We start from the raw sequence: 26,308 nt of genomic DNA on the forward strand, positions 1-26,308 counted from the left end.
ATATCTGTTTTGTAATTGTGGGCTTGTGAAATGCATGCTGTTAACTGGTCCCTTGCTGGCCAATGTGAATGACCAGCAGTCAGGGCAAGTAGTGGTTTGGCCAAGAGCTACGTGCTGAAACTGAGGTTAAGGGATGAGAAGTGGGAGCCCTGTACAGAACTTGGGGAGCTGTGAGCCTTGCCATGGCAGTGGTAGTCTGGTGGCAGCCATGAGATGTCTTGCTCTTCACCTCAGGCAGCGCAGTTGACTCCCTGAACTTCCCAGTCCATTTCAGTGTCAAATAAAACCGGTTTTCCTCAACTGCTTTTGACTCTAAGTGGTTTTACTCTTGTGCTGGGACAGAACAGGGTTGTTGAGGGGTAATTTACTGTGTGTCAACTGACTTGTTTTTCTATAAGCTCCTTAAACTTGATGTCAAGAGAGCATCTGAGTGTGTTCTGAGATGGACAGTTCTAGGAGTAGGCATTGAAGCAGCACTGAAAGTAACTGACTTACAGTGCATGTGGGCCTTTTGCTAATATATCAGGAAAAAATGACAAAGAATGTCCTGAACTTCACTTCAGGAGCATTCATTTGGATATAGCCATTTTGGTATAAAGGAATGTTCTCCTAGGAATAAAATAGATATTTTAGTTAGAAGGGACCTACAGTGATCTAGTCCAGTTGCCTGACCACTTCAGGTCCAAATGCCTCTTAAAACTTGACAGGCTTGGGGCATCTGCCACCTGTCTAGGAAACCTGTTCAAGTGTTTGACCACTCTTGGTAAAGGAAATGGTTTAGAGTATCTAGTCTGAACTTCCCCTGATGCAGCTTTGAACCATTCCCACACATTCTGTCACTGGATACCAGAGAGGTTTCCAGTAAATAGGAGTCACATATTTACTTCGTTTTGTCTGACTATACAGGGTGATTTCTTAACTTTGATCACTTGCTCTTCAGGCATGTTGTACTTTTCCTCCTGAGAATGAAAACTGCAGTGGTGGGAGCTGGAGCCTAGTCCTTCTTGGCACACGGGGCCTCTACAGAGGGAGCAGTTTGTGTTCTGACTTGGTGCAGAAGTAGCATGATTTTGCTCTTTAAAGGCCTTGCTTTCTTGCGTTTAAAAACGTTTGTAATGAGGCATTAAACCTTAAAAGGCTTAACCCACTAGTCAGAAATCTGTATCAAAAGGCTGTTAAGGATCTATCATCAAAGTCTGGTAGAAACCAGATACACCTTTCTATCTCTAAGACAACAGGAGAAATTCAGGTGTGTGGTTCCTTGGTTTGCTCTGTATTTCTCCTTTCCCATCTATTGCAGTGATTTTCTACTACCCTGCATTTTTTTACTTTAGCTGCAGTATCTTTTGTGGCCAGTGCTGCTATTTGCTACCATGGGAAAAATAACATCTCTGTTATTCGTGCTATTTGCTTCACTGTTCTGTGTAGTCCCACTGTGACTGACCAGAGTGCTTTATTGGGCAATGTGTTGTTGCACTTCAGCAGGAGCAGAGTATGAGGGTATGCCTGTAGTTTAGGAGACAACAGTGGGAAGACTTACAACTGGGAGCTTTTCTGAGAAGCTCATGGGTATCTTCCCCTGCCATGGAGAAAAGAGCATTTTTTCCCCCTGCAGCAGCCTTCTCAAACCTGGCTCTTGAGAGGCATTCAGCTTCAGTGAACTTTTTCTGGTGTTTCGGAGGGAAGCTTTCTGGTTTTGTATAATGAAGATGTCTTCAGTTAAGAGCCAGTCCTCATGACAACTGTGCTAGTTATTTTAGGCTATTCACTTATATGAGTTATTGGACTAGGAAAGATGAGTAGGCAAAGATGTTGCAGAAAACAAATGTGATAGTTTCCAAGCCACAGTATAATTTATCCAAGACAAACAATGTCATAAAGAGGAGAGAGTATCAAACTTGAGCGGCAAATTCTGTGGTACTGCTGCCCATTTGAAGGAGGAGGGGAATACTACAAGCCAGGGATTGCTGAGATTTGTAAGTGTCAGAGCCTTAGGTGAAGGAACTATTTGCCCTCTTCCAGTAACAGAAAGTAGCATGAAAGCCTGTGATAAGTATTTGTGTAAAGCAAGGCAATTCTGTGAAACTATCTCTTCGTGCAGACCTGGGTTTCAATAAAACAGTACTGCTAATTAGTGAGGCTGAAATGAAAATCAAGACTTTTATGGTGCATCTGTCAAATTGATTGTATTAATAATGAGTGAATGCTTTTATAAATCAAAATACAAAGGAGCAGAAAAATTCTTGAATTTTTATTTTGTCAATTAATAATAGCAATTGGAAATCTCAAATTTCTCATGTTCAGAAAGGCTTTTGCAAGAGAGCTTAACTGATGGCTTTCTTTTGGTAAATCTTTTGTTTTATTACACTGCAGTGTATTGTGGGAGGGGGAGAACTTTTTTGAAGAACAAAGTATGAACAAAATCTCTACCTCAAACAGTAAGACAATCTAGGGAAGAGAATTGAGCTAGGTATTTATTTTTACTTTTTGTGAGGTGGAGCATTCCCAATGCGGAATTCTGCCATGTTGGCTGAAGGAGCTCTCTTTTGCATTCTGTACTGCTGCTAAAGAAGCTCTTCATCTGCTTTTTGAGTTTACATATGCATATGTACATCCGTATGTATAATATATGTATATGTACACACACACACAGAGTGAAATTAAACCCTAAAAGTTGCTGGGAGAAGCTGAAGCTTTGTCAGGATCAACTTCAGGAGTACAAAGAGTAAAAGCCTGGGGATGCTGTGGGACTGGTCTGGTATGATTGTCAGTCTTGTCCAGAGGTGCTAAGAGTTTGAAGTTAGTGTTGTACGTTGAGGAAGGGTACTTCTGGCTGATTTTATGCCTTTGGTCCATAGATAAATATATCTTAGCCAGTTCTTCTAAATGTACTTTGTAGTGAACGGAGAGAGCCCAGGTGTTCCAAGAGTGGGCTTAACAGCATGGTGTAAGTTGGAAGGGGCATCTTGAGATGATCTAGTCCAAATCCCAGCTTTATCTGACCTCTTCTAGCCGTTTGCCATGGAATCATAGTTAGGGTTGGAAAGGACCTTAAGATCGTCTAGTTCCAACCTCCCTGCCATAGGCAGGGACACCTCATACTAAACCGTGTCACCCAAGGCTCTGTCCAGCCTGGCCTTGAACACTGCCAGGGATGGAGCATTCACAACTTCTTTGGGCAACCCATTCCAGTGCCTCACCACCCTTACAAGTAAAGAACTTCTTCCTTATATCTAATCTAAAGTTCCCCTGTTTAAGTTTTAACCCACTGGCCTTTGTCCTGTCACTACAGTCCCTCATGAAGAGCCCCTCGCCGGCATCCCTGTAGGCCACCTTCAGATACTGGAAGGCTGCTATGAGGTCTCCACGCAGCCTTCTCTTCTCCAGGCTGAACAGCCCCAACTTTCTCAGCCGATCTTCATATGGGAGGTGCTCCAGTCCCCTGATCATCCCCATGGCCCTCCTCTGGACTTGTTCCAACAGATCCATGTCCTTTTTATGTTGAGGACACCAGAACTGCACACAATACTCCAAGTGAGGTCTCACGAGAGCAGAGTAGAGGAGCATGATCACCTCCTTCGACCTGCTGGTCACGCTCCTTTTGATGCAGCCCAGGATACGGTTGGCTTTCTGGGCTGCAAGCGCACACTGATGCTGGCTCATGCTCATTTTCTCATCGACCAGCACCCCCAAGTCCTTCTCCGCAGGGCTGCTCTGAATCTCTTCTCTGCCCAGCCTGTAGCTGTGCCTGTGATTGCTCCAACCCAGGTGTAGGACCTTGCACTTGGCATGGTTAAACTTCATGAGGTTGGCATCAGCCCACCTCATAAGCGTGTCAAGGTCCCTCTGGATGGCATTCCTTCCTTCCAGCGTATCAACCAAACCACACAGCTTGGTGTCATCAGCAAACTTGCTGAGGGTGCACTCAATCCCGCTCTTCATGTCACTGATAAAGATGTTGAACAGGATTGGCCCCAACTGCACGTAAAGGGTGCCTAGTTTTGTTCACTGAGTGATGTGACGCAGCAGGGGCGTATGCTTCCCTGAACTCTGTACTCATACCACATATACACCACCTGTATACCACCTGTACACAGGGTATATGACTTTGTTTTTTCATACCCTGTAGCGGAGTTGTGGTCAGCTCTGTACATATCCTGTATGTCAGTTTGGTTTTGTGGGCAGTGTACTGCAGGCCTGTATAACAATGTTGTGTATGGGGATGCTTGTACTGTGTTCTCCTTCCTACTGCTGCCAGTACCAGTTGGACAACCTTGGGGGTGGGAGAATGCAGATGGGACCTGTGTGTGGGTTCCACGCTTGGAGTACAGGTGTTTGTGGGTTAAAATACATCAGTATGTAGGGAAGGCACTTTGGCTACACCTGGAGCCTACACCCTTTGGGAACAAATGTTCCCCTTCAGCAGCTCTGTAGTCTGAAGGTTAACGAGGATGTTTCTCATTTAATACATATCTAGTTAATCTTCAGTGCTGATGATGTTCACTGTTTCATGCCTCTGTTAAATAGTCTTATAAGGCCTGAAACAACAGATTTCCTTTATGGCACCCTGAAAGAACAGGGAAGTAGCTCTTAATGTAGGTGGCTTGGCAAAATATTCTAGTCAAGTATTTGGCCTGCAACCCAGGCTTCGATATGTAATCTTTGGGTGCTGCCAAAATACCATTCTAATTAAGTTGACATAGTCTATGAAGCCTGGGTGGTATTACTTCAGCTTTCTTTCCTGTGCTTTCCAGTGCTGCGTTTTGAAAGGGTTGATGGAAGCTGTGACAATTGCAACCTCACAAGAGTCTTCATTAAGCTAGGATTTCAGTCACCTTGTGACCTTCAGGATCAAAGGAAGGAATACTCTCTTTCTTCCTCTCTCTCTCTCTCTCTGCAGGTGCAAGTTAATAGCAGTAAATAAATGTACACTAATGCACATGGAACATGTGATCAGTTGGCCAGACCTCAGCTTTTTGTTGAACATTAACACATTAACCCTTCTACAAAATATTAACCTATTCTGTAAGTGTATTTTCTGTTGTGTTTACACTTAGTTGGAAAAGCTATGCCCTGTTTGTCCCAGGGTGGTATATTTGCAAGTAGGTCAACATACTTGCCTTTGAGATGTCAGCTTGAAACTGTTTTTAAAGGGCTGAAAAGCATAAAGGGGTAAGAAAGACTTTTTTTTTTTTTTCTCATTTCACAGCCTGTATTCAAGAACAGAGCACCAGTAACATTATAGTTGTGTCCTGAAAGTTAGGTGCTGCTGTAGCACTGCCTGCCTCCTGCTAGCTGTAAACTACCCCTGGATTTCGAGCTTGTGCATTGCATAATACCAGCAAATGCATCTGGGATTACAAAACGGTCTCTTTGCTCTGGGAAGAGATGGTTGTGATTTGTTAGTAAGGCAGTGTTAAAATACATGAGGTATCTATGGCATCAGTATCTTAAAACTGCAAGTTATTTTTTTTACAATTGAGTGTACTCTGGTACTGCTGGTGCTTCATTGCACAGGAGTGAATGTGAGTGCACCCTCCAGACTGCATATTCCAAGCTGGAACGGCACAATCTTTATGTTCCAGTTGATCGAGGATCTGTGTATTGCCTTAGGTTTCTTTGGAATCCCCTTTGCACTTCTTGCACCTCTTTACTATATCCCTCTTGAATAGACAAGACTTTGTCTCAAGAGCAACACAGTATTGGACTTGCTTCCTTGCAGTCTTTGTAACTAGAAGCAGAGTTGGCCATCGTCTGCTTGTTGGGGTTGAAGTAGTCCAAAGCTTGCTTATATGGCTGAGTTAAGTCATGGCTTTAGTGAGCTATCACTTACCAGCTAAACTACGGTAACTCCTACCCTGCTGTGCATGAGAGGTAAAATGGGTTTGCTTGTTTATTTTTACTACTTACTGCTATTACTTACCCTTTGCTGCGTTTCAGCTGATATTGTGGTGTCTTTATGTTAATTTTTTGAAAACATGAATTCCTTAGAATAAGCCATATTTGGGAATAAATATGTCACCATAAAATTCTTTGGAGGGTGCCTTAACGTACTGTTGCCACTGGGGAATGTGTCTCATAGCATGTGATTTTTTCAGAGGCTAAGCAGAAAGGCTTTCTTTCAAGTGTTCTAGCCGTGTGAACAAGAGGCATATAGAGAATAACCTGTGCACTTAAGTGTACCTCTTGTGGTATCTCAAAAAGATACCATCTCAGTGAGTAGCCTGCTGTTTGAATTTAAATGTCTAAACTTGCCTTCCAGCTTCAACCGTTTATATGGTATTCGACAATATAAATAAACTAGTGCTTATTCACGAGCATAAATTATAGATAACTGTAAAAGCCTCTGTTGATTGATTTGCTTTAAAAACTTGAAGCTCGCTGTCTAAGTAAAAGCATTTGATAATCCTGGTTAATAACTCTCCAAAAAAAGCTTGTACTAAGAGGACAGCAGTGACACATGTACACTTACTGTGTTAACTATTGGTATTAAACCTTGTAAATCATCAAAATGAAAAACCTGTCCAACATCCTTGTTCCACAATGATTAATTTATATATTTTTTTTTTTTTAATCCAGGAAAAATATTTTAACCCACCTGAAAATTTTGAAGGGCAGGAGAGACGTAAGAAGCAATGAGGGTGGTATTGATAGATGCCTGCCTATAACTTTCTGTGCACGAGTGTTAGATGTTTGAGGTCAGTCCTATGGATGGTGCTCTGTGGCAAGTACTGTGTTACAAAACCCAGTATATTTGGTGAGAAGTTTTACTGAGACCCCCTGCCTGAATCTTACCAAGAAGGAAACTTCCTTGTAAAAAGCATCTAGACAAAGAAAAATAGGTTGTGAATAACTGTAATGATTGAGGAATGGATCATTTGGATAAAACAGACCTAAAATGCTTGAAAAACTGATCAGTGGGTCATGTGATAAAAATTGCCGTGTGTTCTCTTGTTTGGTTTTTTTTTCTATATATATCTTTGCCTTCTGCATCAGTCAGAAAGGGAGGAAAGGCTTCTGCATGCTCCAGAAGATTCTCCAAAGTGAAGGAGTGTTGTAGATAAAGCTGTTGTTTCCACCAGCATCTGTAATGATCTGACTTTCTTAAATGAAAAAACATTGTACAGAGGGTGAGAAACTTCCTCCATTAATATAGGAGTTGAGTGGGAGAATGTCTTGTGTGTAGTTTAGTCTCTGGTTTGGGGGTCTTGAGCCATCCCTGTGCACGGGGAAGGATGGTTCAGACCAGTAGCAGGTTGAAAGCATAAAGGCTTGTTAGTGTGTTGGATGCAAAAAGCAGTGTTTTGGTATGTACGTAACAAAGGCAGATTTTACTTGAGTAGGTACCACAAGGGAAAAAATGCAGCTTTATATTTTGTTTGGAGACTTACTCAAATGTTTAACTTGTGTGAGATGCCTGGAAAGCAGTAATTCTCATGAACATGCAGTACGAAAGGTTTGCCAGCTCCTAATGACAGTAAACAAAGAAAATGGATGTTCACAGGTTGCCTCTGCCGATGTACTAGTTTGCTGCTGCTGGAAAGGGGTGATCCTGTTCCCTTCCCCTCTTGCTCATGCTCTCCTGCCATTCACATTGTGCCAGCTGAGCTGCTTGTCAGATGTAAGTTTATTGCACTTGCTTCCTTAGCAGAAAACTAACCCAGCAAAACAAACAAGTTAATTAACAGAAGCTGAACTCATTAAGGACCATACATGGCACGAAAGGGGGAGAAGGAGGGAATGCCATGAAGTTGCTGGGAGGAAGTGGAGGAAGAAAGCAGAGCAAGGGCTGATGAAGAGAGTGGGATGTCTGTCCTGTTCTTGGCAGTAACAAGCTATTAAATCATCTTAACTGTTGTATAACTTCACTCTAAGTCTTCAGGTTAGATAATAAAAGCCTAAAATAACAGAAGGAAATAATTATTTAGACTGCTTCCCAAACTGCTTACAAAACTTTGGATTCTGTGTTACGAGAAATGAGACTAGACTGTGGAGAAAAAAATGCAAGAAAATGACAACACAGAGGATAGAAGCAGTATTTTTTGTTGTTTGTTTTTTTTTTCTGGAAGTGAATGTAGTGGGGAAGGGTATATACAGAATTAGAGACTATTAAGCATGGCATTTTCAGTTGAAGTTGTCTTTGGGCTGCCTCACTGCATCTTTTGTCCCAGTCAGGCGTCTATGGATCTGCCCTACTTCTGTATATGGCTTGATGATGGGATTGTCTATTGTATACTGCATAGTTCTTTATTTTAGTTTCTGTCTAATTAACATTTCGTTTAGACTTGGGTACATTCTATTTAGTTGTCAAAGCTCCTGCTTCAAAGGTATGGATTTAGCTATTAAGAGGGAGAAGAGGATTTCCAGTGATCGGGGGAGATAGTGAAGCTACAGAGTTTCATAAATATTTCCAAAATCCGTTACAGCATTTATCTATTTATTTATTTATTTATTTGTTTATTTATTACTGGAATACTTCCTTCAGGGACAAGGGAAAACAATCCTTACTTAAGTGGGCTAGGTGCAAAGTAACTGTTTTTCTTCCAGGACTGTTTCTTTGCTGTCAGTGAAGCTGCTCTGTCAGGAGCTGAACATGAATTCACAGGCTATGAGTCTTGAGAAGCCTTTTCAGAATTTTAGGCAGCTTCAGGAAACCAAAAAATGCTGAACTGCATATATTTTATTTAATTTTATTTGGCAAGACTTGAAGTGGGATGGCATCAGCTCTTCTGTGCTTCTTCTGAAGTATATCTGTTTTGGCTTTCAAAAGCCTCAATTGCTGTTGCCAAGATTCTTCATTTTCTGGCAAAATTACAATGGCAAATGGCTTCCTTTACAAGGTGTAATATTTAGACTAACAGCTTTGCAATTAAGAATGGCAAAGAGAATTATATTCCCTTTTTTTATAAGACCAGATTTTTTAGTAAGGAATCGTGGGAGTGTTTGGACGTAACTGAAGTGCTTTTGATTGATTTATATTTTGAACAGTGCTTTTCATTTTAGTGTGCAACACTCAGTTGAAATTTTAACTAGAACAATGCTTTGTTTTCAAAGATGTTCAAAGTATTACTCTAGTTAGGCAGTTCCTCTATATCATAGACTTGCAAATGCCTTTTGGGGTATGTATGTGTAACACAATGTGGGTGCACATACCAACTCATGCAAGAGAAGAGGAAAGAAATTGGGAAATGAAAGTATTCTTGAATGTTACCTATTGCTGATATCAGTAGGCCATCAGGATGTCAATGACCATTGAGTCTTGTGTGATTAGGGAGTGATGGTGTTCTGGAGCATCTTCAGAGGTGTTTTGGAGGCAAAATAACTTGTTTGAAGGGAGGCTGCCCGAATACTAGTTTTCAGCATGGAAAACTGGAGACTTTGGATGTGGGGCAGAATGTTTAGAGCTGGAGAGAGAAGCAAGCATGTGTTTGGAGAAGTAAAATGGGGAAATGGACAATAAAAGGTTTGAGATGGTGAATCCAGTTCTCTTGAGCCAGACAGAGCAATGCTCTGTTGTTCTTTGCACAGGAAGCTGCCAGTATTGGCTTGAAGTCAGATTCTTTAGGTTGTATTGTTTGGCAGCCTGCACTAATGAACATTTGAGTCCTGCTGACCAAAGGATCACCTTGGGAGTGGAGGGCATCCTCCCGTCTTGTAAACTGACACAGGTTCTACCTGAAACCACCACCAAAAGAGGGGAAATCACTTTAGAAATCCTTCTACATACTTATTGCTAGAGGTACGATGGAGTCTGGTGGCAAACGAGTGCTGACAAGGGTGCTTTAGGATCTTGGTCCAGCCAGCTAGGCTTCCTGGTCCAGCCAGCTAGGGTATCTGATGGCACTTTATTTCCAGCCCGGGTGGTCAGGCTTCCGTCTTGTAAGAAGTTGTGTAGATCTTGTCCTTGCATGGAAAAGAACATCTGGATCCTGTGATTTAAATGCAGCTGGGGATACTGTTAGCTGTCAGGTCTTTCAGTTACAGAAAATTCGCTGGCATGCTTTGTGCTGCTCACATCCAAATCTTATTTCCATTGTAACTATGGCAATAGGAGCAGACTGGTAAGAAAGCATAAGTCTATGTGTCCTCATACCCTCGTGTTGGTGGAGGATTGATGGATGCATCCATTTACTTTATCTTGAAGCCATGCTTCAATGATACTTATCATATACATACATATATATATAGGTCTATAGGTCTTCAGAAAAAAATGAAACACTTTCCTAGATGCTATGAGTAGTGGGGAACCTGGAGCCAGGTGGATGGACAGTTGAGATCATGGAGATGTTTCTTTGTGTGGACCAACAAGACAGTTGGTTTTGGTTTTTTTCCCCCGGTTCTTCACGATGTTAAATTGTAAGCCCAGTAGAGTTGACCCGGGCATTCCTGAAGGTGACTTAGGGGAGACTGTTGTATGAACTCAGTTCTTCTAATACTTCGTTCTAATTTCTCATAAAGATGCAGGTTTGGTCAGCTAAGCCTCATGCTATAATGTGGGGAGAAAGGAAGTGGTGACACTGTCTGAGAGAGTAAACGATAGATAAAAGAGAGGAAAAAGGTTTTTAACCTGTGTGTTAAATCTGAGGTCTTCAGGTAGGTCAAAATCTAAGGCTGTATTAAAGCCTTTTACTGCCTCGCTCTTCCACAGCTGTTCAGTTACAGAAAGCAGAACATTATGGAAGAAAAATAATGAAATACCTAGGACTTGAAAGGGAATAGTGTCAAGAATTTAGTGAGCTACCTTTCATAAAAGAGCACAGCTCCAGTTTTCAAGAGCTCTGGAGCTTGTCTTGCATCTCTGCCAGGTTATATTGTTTTCTGGGTGTTTTTTTCCCCTCCCTCCTCCTGTTCCTAACTAATCTGCAAGTGATTGCGTTTTTTTAAATTATTTTTCTCTTGAATTTAAAGACTTTGACAGATGGCACATGTAGAACCTGGAAAACTTCCTGAATTGGCAGAGTGACCATACCCCTGCCATCTTCCTACCGCAGTATCTGTAGGTGCGTAGGCTGTGTGTGCTTCCAGAGTGCTGGGTGAGATACTGTTTCCTCTGCTGGGAATATGCAGACAGCAAGTGATAAATCAAAAAAGCATACCTGGTGACAGGCTTAATTTGCTGTTAATAGATAACTTAATCTACTGGTTAGGTGGATAATTTGCTTGTGACTAAAAAAAAACTCATTCAGAGCAGTGGTAGCGTCTAGGGTGCGTACCTGCAACTTTTTCCATGCAGGATGAGTATCAGTCTTTGTTTAGATGATGTGAGCTGGTTTAACACTTAAGAGGTTGAGACATCAAAGCTATCCCTCACAATAGACCATTATTTGGGAATGAGAATATCATACCAAAAGCAAATCTTATGACCTACAAAACTTGGTTTATTGTGGCTATCCTTCATTCAAAGGCTGTCCAGGGAAGACCTCTCAAGCCAGTAAAAGCACACGAAGTCACTTGGTTTTGAATGTGCATAGGCTGTCTGGCTCAGTGCTGCACAACAGTTGTTCTCACCACTGAATGTCCTGAGTTTCGTAAAGTGATCAACTACATAGCTTGTTTTATGTTTGCAGTCCTTTGGAGTTGTCCTTCCCCATCTAAGGTGTTTCAGGATAAGGGCAGTAACTTGGCACTTAAATGTCTCTTTGATTTGTGCTGTTTAACTTGCACGTGGAAAGGGCAAGCAAATCTGCATGTGGTTATGGTCTCTGAAGATAACTGGCATACTAAAACTCATGTTTAAAAAAAAAAAGTTGATTTACTCTTTCTTTTTAAATCTTATTTTTTATCTGTTGAATGCATGAATTGGCATAGAGTTCTGTCCCTGTAAAACTTGTTGATGTGGTACAGCAGAACCTTAGATCTTAAAGGTGAGCCAAAGGCTTTTTGTATTCCTAGGGTAGGAGTACTTTGATAAACTGCTTTTAGACAGACAAAAGAGATGCGATCTTAAATCAGTGTTAATGTGTGACTGACCAGGAATGATATCATCTAGAGATTATTACTTTCCTCTGTTTCTGTGGTGTTAACAAATGAATACTCAAGAATGTAGCAGTGAAGCACATGGGTCTTGATAAATTATGCAGTCCTGACTCCAGCTATTGTTTGAGGTAATTTATGATCTTCCATTGGCGTAATGGGGCTGTGGCATAAACTGCAGCACGCTCTGGAGTAGACAAATTGGTCTGGTGTTGTTTAGGAACATATTTAATCTGTCTTGCTGTAAGTGAATCGGTGCCTTTTGCTTGAAACATCAATAGGCCGACCAGTATTGTGATATTTGGTCCTAAATAACCTACAGTTAAATTTACAGCCATGCCTGTTCTTGTTCTCTAAATACTGAAAACATAATAAACATAAAACTGTTGCAGTGTAAGGCTGAAATTCTTTTTCCTTACACCTGTAACTAAACTTTCTTTTAATCTTGGTGGATTTACAGGCTAATAATACAGTTCTCTTTGTTTATTGATGCATTGTACCAACTTCAGAGCATCTATTCCAGTGGCTTGCCTAATTTCACTGTAGATGTAGTCGCAAAAAAACTCTACTCCCCAAAATTAAATTATTTTTTTACTTTTTTTTTGTTTGTTTGTTTTACATGAATCATCCAAGAGAAGAGGCTTCCATGAATCTGTGCTTAATTCTCCCAGAACAAGCTGGCTGAGTGAGGCAAATCTAGCTCTGAAAATGAGATATTCACATCTGTCTTAAAAGCTTACTGCAAACTTTTAGATGTGGAGTATGAGTTAGATGGCTGTAGACTGCTGTTTGTATGCTTTAAAGACTAGTAACAATGCCAGTTGAGTATTGTGCCTACAGAGTTAGGTGTTTGAGGTGATCTTCCCCCCCAGTATAAATCCTTTCAGACTTGGTATTAAACTTAAATGCTGTAGAAGAAAGTATCTAGAATAAACAACTTGATTTATTCAGATTGGGTTAAATAGATTTTCAAACTTGGTGTTGCCAAACCAGTTTCCTCCCAAGGTAATTGGCTATATGACTTGATCCCAGAAAGCTGCTACTTCAGGAAAACAACAGAAGCCCAGTAACTTCTTCCTGGAAAGAAGCTCCCAAGAGTTTGCCTGCCTTTCTCATAGAGGAGGCGGCTGTCATACTTCAGATGAAACTTATCCTGGAACAAGGTAAAATATAGCTTCCTTAAGGAGTGCATGGTCTGTGCGGGCCATGGGCTGGAACTCCTCCAGGAGCAGTTTTTCCAAGATCTCTTTTACCCTTGTCCATGATTTAACTGTCCTAGAAGTCTTGCTGGGAGCTTTAGTTTGGTGACAGTTCATGCCATGATTGATAATTAACAGTGAACAAGACGGGAGCTTGCTTGTGGTAGGAGTGGAAGTTGTGGCTGTGCTTTGCAGTCTGCTGTCTCTCTCCCTGTGCCATCCTTTTTTCACCTGCTTGGAGGTGGCGTCACTTGGCTTATACTGCAGGGGTGTCTCATTCTGAATGCCACTGGTTGGGAGAAATACTGGAACCAGCAAATAATGCTTTCTTTATTTATATGGTTTTGTTTAGTTTTGTTTCCTTGTTTGGAAGCAGCACTTAATTTTATTGACATTGGACTAATACTGCATTCTCTTTTGTCACGTTTAGTTCTTTAGCCATATCCACCTGCAACAGATTACTTTTCAAGCTCTATTTGATCATGGAAGTGATGCTTAAAAGAAATGCTTCTTACCCTGTGAAGTTGCTGCTAAGAATCACTCAGAAATGCAAGACTTAAATGCAGATTTGCATGGAACACCCTATTTCATATATTGCACTAGAATAAAGCTGTTGAGAGAAAAGTCAGGCAGGGAAGGGTGAAGTTGTGCAATTAGGTGTTGAAGCCTAATGCTGCATGATGATATCTATTTTATGGGTCTTTTCCAACCTGAATGATTCTATGATAAATGGCTGACATACTAATTAACTCCCAGATTTCAGTGTTTTCTTTCTGCACTTGATAACATATTCTCAGTTGGAGAGAGCCAGTCTTCAAATGGTTAGGGTCTAAATGTGAAGAGAGGCTTTCTTTTTTTTTTTTTTCCTGGATTATGGGAATACAGGAGGAGCCATTCAGCATGAGAGTAGTCATTGAATGAAATACCCATTTGAAAGTATTTTGTAGGATACAGACAGCAGACGTGCAGATTTGCAAATCCTCGTCACCTCATCTTGCTCTTCTCGGTCTTTCCCCTCCAACTGTTTTCAACAATAAGTTGATGAAATGTCTTCAGTATGGTTTCTGACAGTTTGTTTGTAATCCGCAGGTCCTGTGAAGCAGTAGATGTAATTTGAAGAAAACTTGAAGGAACAAATGGCTTTAGCTGGCTGCCCAGACTCCTTTTTACATCTTCCTTATCGGATAGTAAGTTCTGAAACTGCATGTTCCTGTCAGCTTGTACCATCATATTGCTGTGTGCCAGTGATTGATTGTGCATTCAAACTTTTCATCAAACTGCTAATAGCTGTCTGGCAGTTCTGTGGGTTTTGTGAATGTTTGGGAACAGAGCCTCTGTTACCGACCTGCTGCTGAAAGAATTGGGTCACTAATATATACTGATTTAATGTTTGATATCTGTGCTCAAAATGGCCAGTTCATATTTGGGAGAAGGCACTTGTGTCCAAAAACAACAACAACAAAAAAGCAGGCTTTAATTCCAGTGAAATGCCTTGCATCAAAAACTATCGGTGTTTGCTGAACGCTATATTTGTAGGAACAAAGGCAGAGATTTTTTACACTTGGGTAGATCCTATGTTTGTTGAGTCATTATGCTGTATCTAAGCAGCCAATATGGCATATTACAAAGAATATATATAAAAAAAAGTCAGCTCAAATTGAAGGTGTTAGGCAAAAATGCACTGTTGAAGTTCTCGTATGTTGTTTTTTCCCAGGCAATTTTGGTTGACGCAATGCACACTTTGTATTCTTTATGGAACTGCAAATCTGTTATTTTGGACATGACCTGTTTTTTGCCCTTTTTTTCCCTCTTGTTTTCATAGTGTGCTCACCACTGTAAGGATTCAGTTATGATTTTGGGCCCTGCAGATAAATAATTAAACAGAGTATCATGTGACACTGAAATCTTTTTCTCCCAAGAGAAGCATTACTAGTAGTGATTGCTACTGTCATGCTAGTCGTTTGAAAGAAAAGCAAAAAACCAAACAACACCAACAGCAAACTCCCCAGCAAACCTCTATAGGCTTTATATATACATTTGTTTCATAACATGCTGATTTACAGTTTTATTCCCCAACAGGAATCTTTGAATTAAATGACTAAGGTTAGTGTGTGCCGAGTTGTCAGTTGAATGTACCTGAATGCTTTTCCTGATAACAAAAAAAATATAACTGTTCCTTTGTAACTGTTTTTGCAGCTATAAAAATGGAATGGCATTTGAGTAATCAGGTGTTACTATACCTGGATCTTATGATTTTAAAAGAATATGTGAATAGATGTGTCTGGACTTCATAATTTTGGTGCTTTGAAATTATGCTCCCAATTCATTTAGAGCATCATCTGAGTCATGATACGAAGCTGAGAGAGAGGAGAGCTATGTAAAAGAAATTTGACATTGTAGGCAGTCATTTTTGAGCTGCAAGTTCTCACTTTCGCATGAAAATAGTGTCTTTAGTGGTTCATAATCAGTAAGAATGCAAATTTTCCTGGTGGTACTTCTTGCTCTTACAAACCTTGTTGATAATCTGCTTTAGTCTGGGGCAATGAAAAGACTAAAGTGTCGAAGAAGCATAGGTAACTTAATAAAGGTTCACTTTCCCACTGTCTTAATTATTTTTGGTCATACCTTACTGTGTTAACTATCCTAAGTGCTTATAACCAGCTTAAAGACTAGCTTTGGAAGCCCATTCACAACTACTGAGCCTTCTCTCAGAAGTGAAGTTTGCATGAAAAAAAATCCTGAACATCTGTTTTTCCACCCCTACTAAATCTGACTTAGAAGCTTTCATCAACTTGTCTTTCAAATTTGGCTGCAGTGCCAGTATTGTGTTGGTAAAGGACTGAAAGAAGGTTAAACTAAATATGCTCTAGATTAGTGTGTGAAGAAGTATTCTATTTTTTTCTAGTACATTTTGCTGACTTAATCTGAATGGAAGGTTAGAGAGAATATTCTTCCAGAGCCCACGAGGTTGGGACCTTAATGTTATAACTTAAGTGTTCACGATAAAATGATGGGTTCAGTTGGGGACTCCATTCAAAGCAGACAACAAGAGAAATGACAACCTGGATAAGGGAAGTACAGAATATCCTTAAGGATGCCTTGTTGCCAGCCCCTTTCTATCCATCTTTTTGATGTTTTGGGGGAGTTGGGCAAGATTTCCAGCTTTTCTTAGTGTGCTCTGCCTCGTAACATTTGCTACTTTGAGAAGCTTTCAGGTCTTGTTTAAGAGCCTTTTTTATTATGTATTTGTTGGTTGTTTTTTTTTTTCTTTCTCAGGAGTTAGCACACAAACCAGTCACACCGAGTGCATTCTCCTAGAAACAATCTCTAGCTTTGTGGAAAAAATCAATACTACCTTTTAGTGGCTTTCACGAGCCCTTTCCAAATTCTCGAACTCTTCAATAAAAATCCAGCAGTGAGAATTGGCAGTGTTTATCTTCTGTTCCTGGAAATTCAGAACATAGTCCCAGAATTTCTCAGAAAAAAAATGGGATGATTTACTGTGTTTCCGTTCTTTTGCAATCTGTAGTCACAACAGTATTTATGCACAGTGACTTTAACTCGGGGGAAGATTTAGTTCTTTAACCCTTTGCATGAATCACACAAGTCTCAATGACATAAATAATAAAAGGATATAGGGTTTGTTCTTCTCAGTTTCTGAGGATAAAATACTGGGCATGCGGCAGTGTTCTGTTCTGTTCATACTTTTCTGCCTTCTGTTTCTTTTCTCATAACCAAGATGCAGGCATCACTTTAGTAATAAATAATAGAGTTTGTTCTGAGAGAGCTGAATTCTTATTAGAGAAGAGACTTGTTCACATCATACTTATTATCTGACTTGGCATGAAATGCACTACAAACACTTGGTCACAAAATAGGGAGAAAATGGAAATTGCTTTCCCCTACATGTACAGAGCTGTGGATTTCAGGATTGCTAATAGTCCTCTTGACCAGAGGACTATTAGACACCAGAACATTGCACATCATGCTTGAAGCTTTGTGCCCTTCAAGAGTAGGGAATATCTAACAGGATTAATCATTCAGAGGCCAGCTACTATAATAGCCTTCTTTAATGATGTCAGATTTGTGGATGTGAAGATGAGGTGCTGCTGTTACTACAGCAGTCACATTTCTTTGCCTTCAGCTGGAGCACCAGGTTCTCCGGGTTTTACTATGGCAGCTTTCATCCTCGTTTTCCATAAAATGATACACTGAGTTAGAAGACCCCTTGGAGGTTGCCTGATCCAAGTCCATGGCATGTTGAGGTTATAATTATTTTCCAAGGGGTGCTTTGTCTTGGTGAGTGTGGGTTTTTGGGAGACTTGCATGTTGCATTTAAGGGGTTATTTGCTTTGGTTGGGCAGTTAGAGAGGATTTCTGGTTTAGCAAAGTTAAAAAAAAAAAGCTTATCTCTAATTCAGAGTTATCTTGGTGGGATGCTGTAATCCTCATCCCTGTGAAATCCAGATTCTTTCTTTGTGACTCTTATCTCTGCCTCATTGGAATTGAACAGTCAGTTCAGTTCAGTGTTACACTGCTGTCTGTGTTTGTCTTTTGACAAATGTCTTTTGTACTAAAAAAACACAGGATGAAAAAAATGAGTTGCAGAATATGTCCAAGTAGACAGAAAACCTGTATGGGAAGGGCTGTCAAGACCTATGTTTTGGCCCTCATTGTCTGCCTGTCACTGTTTGAAAATCTTTATTCATTTCGCTATGGACAGTTGCTTATCGAGACTATGGAGATCGATCTTATGGCTTGTGGGTTGACCCTGGCTGGAGGCTAGGCACCCACCAAAGCTGTTTTATCACTGCCCTTCTCCACTGGACAGAAGAGAGAAAATACAGTGAAAGACTAATGGTTCGGGTAAGGGTAGGGAGAGATCACTCACCAGTTACCATCATGGGCAAAACAGACTCGACTTGGTAAAGTTAATTTATTACCAATTAAAATCACGGTAGGGTAATGAGAAATAAACCCAGAACTTAAAAGCATCTTCCCTCCATCTCTCTCTTTTTTCCTGGGCTTAACTTTACTCCTGATTATCTGTACCTCCTCACCCTCTAGCAGTGCAGGAAGACGGGGAAGGGGGGTTAAGGTCAGTTCGTCACACATTGTCTCTGCTGCTTCTTCCTCCTCAAGATGTGGACTCCTCATGCTCTTTCTCTGCTACAAAGTGATGCCCGTCCCACAACAGACAGTCCGTTACCAACTCCAATGTGAGCAGTTCTTCATGAACTGCTTCAGTGTGGGTCCCTTTCATGGGTGCAGCTCTTCAGGAACAGACTGTTCCAGCATGAGTCCCTTCTATGGGTGCATTCTTCGGGAACAGACTGTTCCATCATGAGTCCCTTCCATGGGTGCATCCTTCGGGAACAGACTGTTCCAGCATGGGTCCCCTCCATGGGTGCAGCTGTTCAGGAACAGACTGCTCCAGCATTGGTACCTTCCATGGGGTGCAGTCCTTCAGGAGCAGATTGCTCCAGTGTGGGTTCCCCACAGGGTCACGAGTCCTTCAGCAAACATGCTCCAGGGTAGGCTCCTCTCTCCACAGGGCCACTGGTTCTGCCAGGAGCCTGCTCCAGTGCATGCTTCCCACGGGGTCACAGCATCCTCCGAGCATCCATCTGCTCCAGCGTGGGGCCCTCCATGGGCTGCAGGGGAACCTCTGCTCTGGCACCTGGAGCATCTGCACCTGTCCTTCTGCACTGACACCAGTGTCTGCAGAGGTGCTTCTCTCACGTATTCCCACTCCTGTCTCCAGCTTCAGTTGTTTCTGTGCAGTAACTTCTTTCCCTGGGCCTGAAGTTTGGGTTTTCTGTATTCCCCTGTTAGTATGAAAGGACCAGAGTGCACAAGCAGGCTTTCAAAGTCCTTGGTCATAGCTTGGTGAAAAAAAAGCCATCAAAAGCATTATTGCATCATGTCGTTCTTCTACATATTGTATGAAGAAATGAAGCTGAAATGTTGCTACTGCCAATGTAGAAAGTCATCAGATTTGTGAAATACAGTGTCAGTCAACAAATACTTTGTTGATGATGCTCTTGTTTTAACAGTTTACATGTATGTGGTGTAGAGGGTTGATGGACTGCAGCAGACAAAGTACAGAGCAGTTGAGAACATTAGTGAATGTTTTTACAAGACATGTTGCCTCCAATGTGAAATTATGAAATCTGTCTCCCTGACTGCATACTGCAAATGCTTTTTACAGACAGAGTTGATGCTGCTTGGTAGTTTTTGTTGAAGAGCAACTGGAACTGGATTTCTAGCTGCTCTCTATTTTTCTTGGAAACAAATCTGCTTAAAAAAGTGTTCCAAAAGCACTTGTTTTCACTAACATAGAAATAAAAATGCGTTGCTTACCTCTTAAAGAGGCCATTGGAAGTGCACTTGCCCCCACTGTCATGTTCCATCAGAATATTGTATATGAAGCAGAGTAATGTCAAATTTGTATTTCACACTATGCTTTTATACAATTCATTAAGTTTGTTTTCTTACAAGAGATACCCATCAGTTACTTGTTTTGCTGTACCAGTTTACCTTTCTGGAGTTCCAATTGAAAGCCTGTACTTAACTGTTTGCACTTCTTTTGTATTCTGTTTTACACAGAAGTTGGTCGGCAACACATGAAGCTTTTTTGGAGGTGAATGGGAGCAAGAAATTTCAAGTGACTTGGTCCGCGTTTTTCAATCATATAATCAACCCCCCAAAAAAGGACTCAAACCACTCTAGTGTTCAGTTGTACCATTTACTACTTACATTATTACTAACAGTGGTGAGGAAACAATGTAAATGTTGCAAATCAAGTGAGGAAATATAAGTAAAGAAGCTCAATTTTGCATCTTCCTATTAATATTTTCATGCTTGAACAGTAGACTGAGCTGTCTTTAAATCTTGTCGTGTCATTATATTCAAGCAGTGTCTTAAATGTGTCCCTTGATTTAGCTCCAGTTTTCATACATGTTTAGATCTCAAGTTTACCACTGTTTTTACTTGAGATAAAGCTGAGGGGGGATCTAGTCAATGTATATAAATACCTGAAAAGAGGATGCACTGAGGATGGTACCAAGCTCATTTCAGTGGTGCCCAGTGACAGGACCTGAGGCAATAGGCACAAGCTGAAACACAGGAGATTTCCTCTAAACATAGAATCATAGAATCATCAAGCAACATTTTCACTGTGAGGATGACTGAACACTGGCACAGGTTGCCCAGGGAGGCACTGGAATCTCCACCTATGGAATACTCCAAAGCCATCTGGACATGGTTGCAGGCAACTGGCTGTAGGTTGTAGATAGCCCTACTTGAACAGAGAGGTGGACCAGATGACCTCCAGAGGTCCCCTCCAACCTTCACTGATCCTGTGGGAAATCAAAAGCAGTGGATCTCTTTAAGTTCTGACTTGCATGCAACTTTTAAGCTGCCACTTCCAGATTGTAAAAACACCCACATTGATAAAAACAGATCGTTTTCTGGTGTTTTCTCAGAAAACTCCATGAGACCACTCTGAAGTAATGTTAACAGTTTAGCAGACTATAGCACCAAACTAAATCCTGTGTATCTTTTTTTCCTACAATGGGATCTTTTCCAAATGAGTAAATATTTAACAAGCTGTTTACCAACTGGTTATTTTGGAGAACTACCAGTATGTGTATCTTCATGTTAGTAACAGCTCTCACTTAACAGAAGAGAGAAGTTGTGTACCAGTCCTGAGACGGTTTCGTGCTTCAAATGTCAGTGTATATATTGGAGAATAGAAACCTGAAATATAAGAGAATGGAAGTCTTTATTTTTTTAACTGGCCTTGTTATAGGCAACTGGAATTACATTTGTGATAGTTTGGGGTGGGAGGGTATGTTCTCAATGAACTTTCCTTTGACAGATGCTCTGTGCTTTACATAAATAATAACCAGTGGAGAAGATTATTTTGTTTTTTAAGAGGAAGATAAGATTGCTGTGCATTTGGAGCTGTCACTTTTTAGGAAAGTGCTGTGGCTCAGATAATTCTTAGAGTTGCTGTCCATGCCAGTTGGCTCAGACAGGCTTTTTCTATCCTTGGAAAAACCCAAGAATATTGTGTTGTCTTATATTTAAGTATTTCCAAGAAATATATCTAGGTACAGACCCTGTGAAAAGTTAGGCTAGTAAATTTTCTTGCCTTATACATATTCTGAAGGGAGACTGGTCAAAAGACAGACAGTATTTCATAAGTATTTGTGATTCTTTTTTTTTTTTAATGTTAAAAATGGATAGAGGGGGAGGGAACTCCAAACAAGAACCCCACAACCAAAATCCTGTGATTCTGCATGAAATTGCTGAAGTGTGATCGACTCTGAGAGGATAAATTTTCTGCTTCTAAAAAGAAGGTTCCAAACGTTACTGTAAATGTGATGTGTCATGGCAGGGATCATTTTGTTCTTACACTTGCAGACCAGCTAGTTGTTAATTCTGCAACTGAGTCCTTAACCAAAGCTGCTGATTCAAACAAGAATGGATAGCTTAAACTCACTATGACTTTGGTGGTGGATGTGCCACTTACTTTGTAAAGCTAAGGATGAATATGTCAAGGCCACCTAGCACTAACTGTCACTGAATAGGATCTTCATCTGCTTATTTTGCATCTTCTAAGAATTTTTTTTGTTTTCTAATATAATGCAGCCTGAAATGCTATTTTTAAAGTTTTCCCTAGGTTCCCCGAAAACTTTGCGTTTTAGGTGTATCCTTTATTTCTAGAATTGCAGGTATGCTCCTTTTATGGAGATGAGGGATGGAGAGTGTGGCATAGAGCAAGGACATAGTTCTTGAAGGGTTTGCTTTGTTTTTTCAGGATGGAATTTTACTAAACTGATCAGCTTTCAGGAATCCTTCATGTAGAAAGGGCCAGAGATTGGTATTAATAGCCTTTTATGCTAGATAGTATTGATACTTTAATCTGAGGCATTAAGATACAGTGTTTTTCTTTCTGGTTTTGAAAGAACAAGCAGTCAAAGGTAGAACACAAATACCCATCAAACCTTTCAGGCTTTACTGCTATTTTAAGATAACTTTGGCTTGCATACTGGTAAGGCCAGTGCACATAGTTGAAATTCTAGCCTCTACAATGAAAAGACCAGCCTTCGGAAACAGCCAGTGGTTTTGGAGCATGCTTGTCCTTTGCAAGCTGAATGTTAAACAATGACTTAAGACTCTTCTACGCACTGGCTGCAGCTCTTCATGTCTTACACACTGGCTTCATTTTTTGACATGATTTTGGCAAGTGGGGGAACCTGGCAATCCTTCATGCTAGAGGCCTTAGCTCTAATAAAGCGCTTTAGTTATTAGCACAAGTAAATAGTTGTCCATTTGTGCTTCATTAATGCATGTTAGTCATACAGTAAATACTGTTATGCTGGCAAGTTCCCCAGAATACTGAATACTTCTGCACAGTTCAGGAAGGGGTTTCTGACAAAGTGGTGTTGGCACCTTTCTTGAAGAAGTTCTTGAAGCTATTAATGTAGGAGAATGACAGACCATTATTTCAGCTCATGTGGGTTCTAGTAAAACTGATACTTCAGTGGAGGGGCATAAGTATTTTTGATGAATTTTATGCTGTTGTAGTAGGTCCTTCTCATGATTGCAGTTAACTTTTCTACAGTCTTCATCTACATCTGAGGCAGATTGCTTTGGGCTGTGGAGCGCACAAATGAGGTGCCTACTTTTTTCCAATGAAAATAATTAGATATTCTAAAATCCCATAAGATTGGCCAATATTGTAAAATTTTAATTATCTATGTGAAGAACCTAGCATGAGGAAATCAGAAGGCAGCTTGATGATCTGTAATCAGCATGTTTTGGTTTCTTGGGAGATAAGACCTTCAATATATAAAACTGTGATATGAAATGTCAGTTATGACTGTTCTTTGGAACAGCCAGCATAGATTAACCAATTGTTTTTTTGTCCTGTGTGTGCCTGGTTTCCAAGAGGACTTGTTCTATAATATTGCCAGAAACTGGACAAGGTTGTCCAGCTTCTGGTTCCTCACATCCTCATGTTGAAGATGAATGCAATTTTTGCCTCTGCAGTCATCGGTATCCTCCTCTCATCAGTGACTTATTTTTTTGAAGATGAGAGATAGTAGCCTTGCAGTGGTATTGCCAGCTTCCTTAGCACCTTCTAACGCATCCCATCTGATCCCAGGGACTTGGTTCAGTTACCTTGTGTGATCCATAACCCTCTTTTGCTGTGAGTAATTGCTCAGTCCTCTAGGTGCTGATACACAGTGCTCAAAGAACTGGGAGATGTGAAACTTTACTAGGAAAAACTGAGGCAAACAAGCCATTTATCTTCTGTGTCCTTAGCTGCTGGGTCTCATGCACAACTGAGAACTAACTAGACTAATATTAGATATCCTTTTGCCCTTGCTTACCTGTAGAAGCATTTCTTGTTTTTTCTTGGCATCCTTCACTTACTCCAGCTCTTTGCTTGGGCAGATACGCTCCATATTCTTTCTTGTAAACTCTTCCTGCTTTGATCTTTGCATTTCAGCATTTGAGCTGAGGCAGGAGCTGCCTGTCCATTCACCCTGGCTTTCTGCCATTTTCCTGTGACTTTCTGCATGCCAACATGCACCATTCTTGAGCTTTAAGGAGGCTGTCTTGGGGAGATCAGTTTGTTGTTCTGGGCCCCTTCATCCTTGAGAGCAGTTTTCCATGAGAACCTGTCAAGCAGATCCTTGAGCAAGCCAGAAATCTGCTCCTGCAATCCAGGACTGTAATTCTGCTACTAGTCTTGCTCCTTTTGCTTACTCTTCTTACATCACAGTATGGCATCAGGTGGTCATTAGACTCTACCTCCCCAACTGGTGGTTCTTTGTCCATGAGTTGGCTTTGCTGGCTTTTTGGTCAAGCAGAGTGCTTCCCTGATTGACTTAGTGGTCTCTTGCCATATGAAGTTACCTTGTCAGGACCTGTTGGAAAGATTTCATACATGTTCTACAGTGTCTCACATTAATTGTACTTGTTAGGTCATTTCAGTTAGTCTCTGGAGTGCAGCAGATCTGCATTTATTAAAGCAGCTTACAGAACGTTTACCTGCCAATGCACGCACACGCAATTTTTGTGAACATTTTTTCCTTTTCGAATTCGTGACAGACTCGGAATTCTTTCAAATCAAACATTAGCATCAACGTTTGAGGTGGTCATCTTAAGCCTTTTGTAGCTGGAGGCACCTGTAGATGCTGTTCTAAGGTAAATGCAAGCTAAAGCTTCAGAAGCTTTAGAAACCTAATTCTCTACTCTGACTGTACAGAAATATAAGACAGTGTGGTGTTCAGTTTGATGGGAAGAATGCTTTTGTACATATGTGATCCTCCTCCCCCACCGACATGGGCAAATGCTTATACAAGTGTGCTAAAGATGTTTTGAAAAAAGCATGTCTGGCAATCTTGGGGTTTTTTTCTGGAGTCCTTTATGATGACAAACTGCTGGCTGTTGAACATGATTTGGCTGGATGGTTTAGTTGCAAACCATAACTGCTATGCTGGATGAGAGCAGGTTGGAAAAATAGTTTTCTGACAACATATCTTTTAGAGCATGACTTGCCCTAGAGATTCAAATAAACCCAAACCCATAAGATCAAAACCTTCGTATCGGCTGCCCCACTAGAATCTTCTGGAACAGGGATGCTGACACAATAGCATGTGTTATTAGGATGCAGGATTACCACATGCTGTTAAGATTGTGATGGTGTGCTAGTGAACTCCCAGGTAATTTGCCATAGTTAGTTTTGTTGTTTTGGCTAAATGCAGTGGTCTTCAGTTCAACTGTATCCAGAAGGTTGCTTGTTCCTCTTGCCCACAGCTTGCTTCTTGAAGCCTTGTTCAAAGTTTGTCTTTTTTCTTCCTCATCCTATGATTTCTTTCTTTCTTTCGATCTCTGGTTTGAATTTAATCTCAGCAGGAAATCTTTTTGACTAGCTTTATTTCATAGACCTTCATTTTTGGTGTAGAATGAATAGCTCAGGCCTAGAGAAAGTATTGAAGTAAATACTGATTCTGCTGTAAAAGTTACTATCCCTCATCCCTGGAATTAATCACCATTTCAGGTGAAGCATGGTAGCTTCTCAAGTGCCAGCTGTTAGCCCCTTAAACTGCAAGGTAAACAAAACCAGTCACATACTTATTCTTCCCCCCATCTTCAACAATGGTTTCAGGGAAGAAAAAAGGAGGGAAAGGTGTTTTAAAGCCACTTTAATACAGTTTGAATTGCAGCTCATCTGCAGTTCACTCACCTTCCTTGGAGTGAACAGAAATCCATTTGCAGAAGCATTCTTGTGATTAGTAGTTGTAGCATTTCAGTATTGCTAAAGCCAGCATCGAAATGTTGCGTGCCCATGGTATTATACCTGTAGGATTTCTTGACCTTTTATTCTGTATAACCAGCTTTCCAGTCTCTGTAGAAATCTCTCTGTTCGGAGGGCCTTTATCTGGGCAGGTCTTGTTTCTAGGGGTTTGCTTGCTTTGTTTTGTGTGCTACAACAGATCTTCCTCCAGTAGCATACTGATAGTTAGGGAACTCTTTGAACTGCTGAAGCCTTAATGTAGCCCAGTATTCAGAGGATTTGTGGAGAATTAAAGCAGCTGCTTCTGCTAACCACATTGAAGCATTGCAGTTTATGTTCTGACGTGCTGTGGGTAACTTTGTGGGATGTGTCCAGTAGGCGTTAGCAAAAAGGGGGGAGAAGCTGTACAAAATAAGCGGTTACTTGACACACTTATGCTGTGAACAACTAGTTATAAAACAAAACCAAAAGCTTCCAAGCAGGAAGAGGTGATTGACATGCTTGCTTATAGCAAGCAGGTTTTTTTCTGAGTGCCAGTTTGTGGAAAAACTAAAGATTTACACTTTGTATTGGGTTTTTCTGGGACAGCTTGCAACTTTACATGTAATCTGTTACTATTTAAATGCAAATTGCTGAGCTTTTGCAAATTTTTTTCCTTTAGAGAATGTTAAGTCAATAAAGATTTTTCTGATAAAGCCATCTTCTTACGCAGGATAATTGGTGGAGCTACCTCCCATTAGCTCACTTTCCTCAAGGAGGGGAAAACATGGCAGCCACTATATTGAGATGGAGATATATAAACATAAATATATAGTCA

General features: G+C 40.7%; 1 protein-coding gene across 4 annotated transcripts in view; it reads left to right on the plus strand.

Annotated features, from left to right (window-relative positions):
• GRB10 (growth factor receptor bound protein 10) overlaps window positions 1-26,308 on the plus strand; it is a 146,271-nt gene that overhangs the window by 25,145 nt on the left and 94,818 nt on the right. For 3 of the 4 annotated variants that reach the window (XR_009727877.1, XM_061369604.1, XM_061369603.1), the window contains exon 2: window positions 14,262-14,359. The exons of the other annotated variant lie outside the window; for it this stretch is intronic. Coding sequence is in view for 2 of the 3 variants with exons in the window: in XM_061369604.1 (XP_061225588.1) it covers window positions 14,309-14,359 (51 nt within the window). In the remaining variant the exon portion in view is untranslated. The remainder of the gene's footprint in view (window positions 1-14,261; window positions 14,360-26,308) is intronic. 4 annotated transcript variants of the gene reach the window in all.

The sequence above is a fragment of the Neopsephotus bourkii genome, unplaced genomic scaffold (genome assembly GCF_033783945.1).
Source record: "Neopsephotus bourkii isolate Nb327-2 ecotype Australia unplaced genomic scaffold, CSIRO-AGI_Nbou_v1 NB_1508, whole genome shotgun sequence".
In the NCBI taxonomy this organism is placed as follows: Eukaryota; Metazoa; Chordata; class Aves; order Psittaciformes; family Psittacidae; genus Neopsephotus; species Neopsephotus bourkii.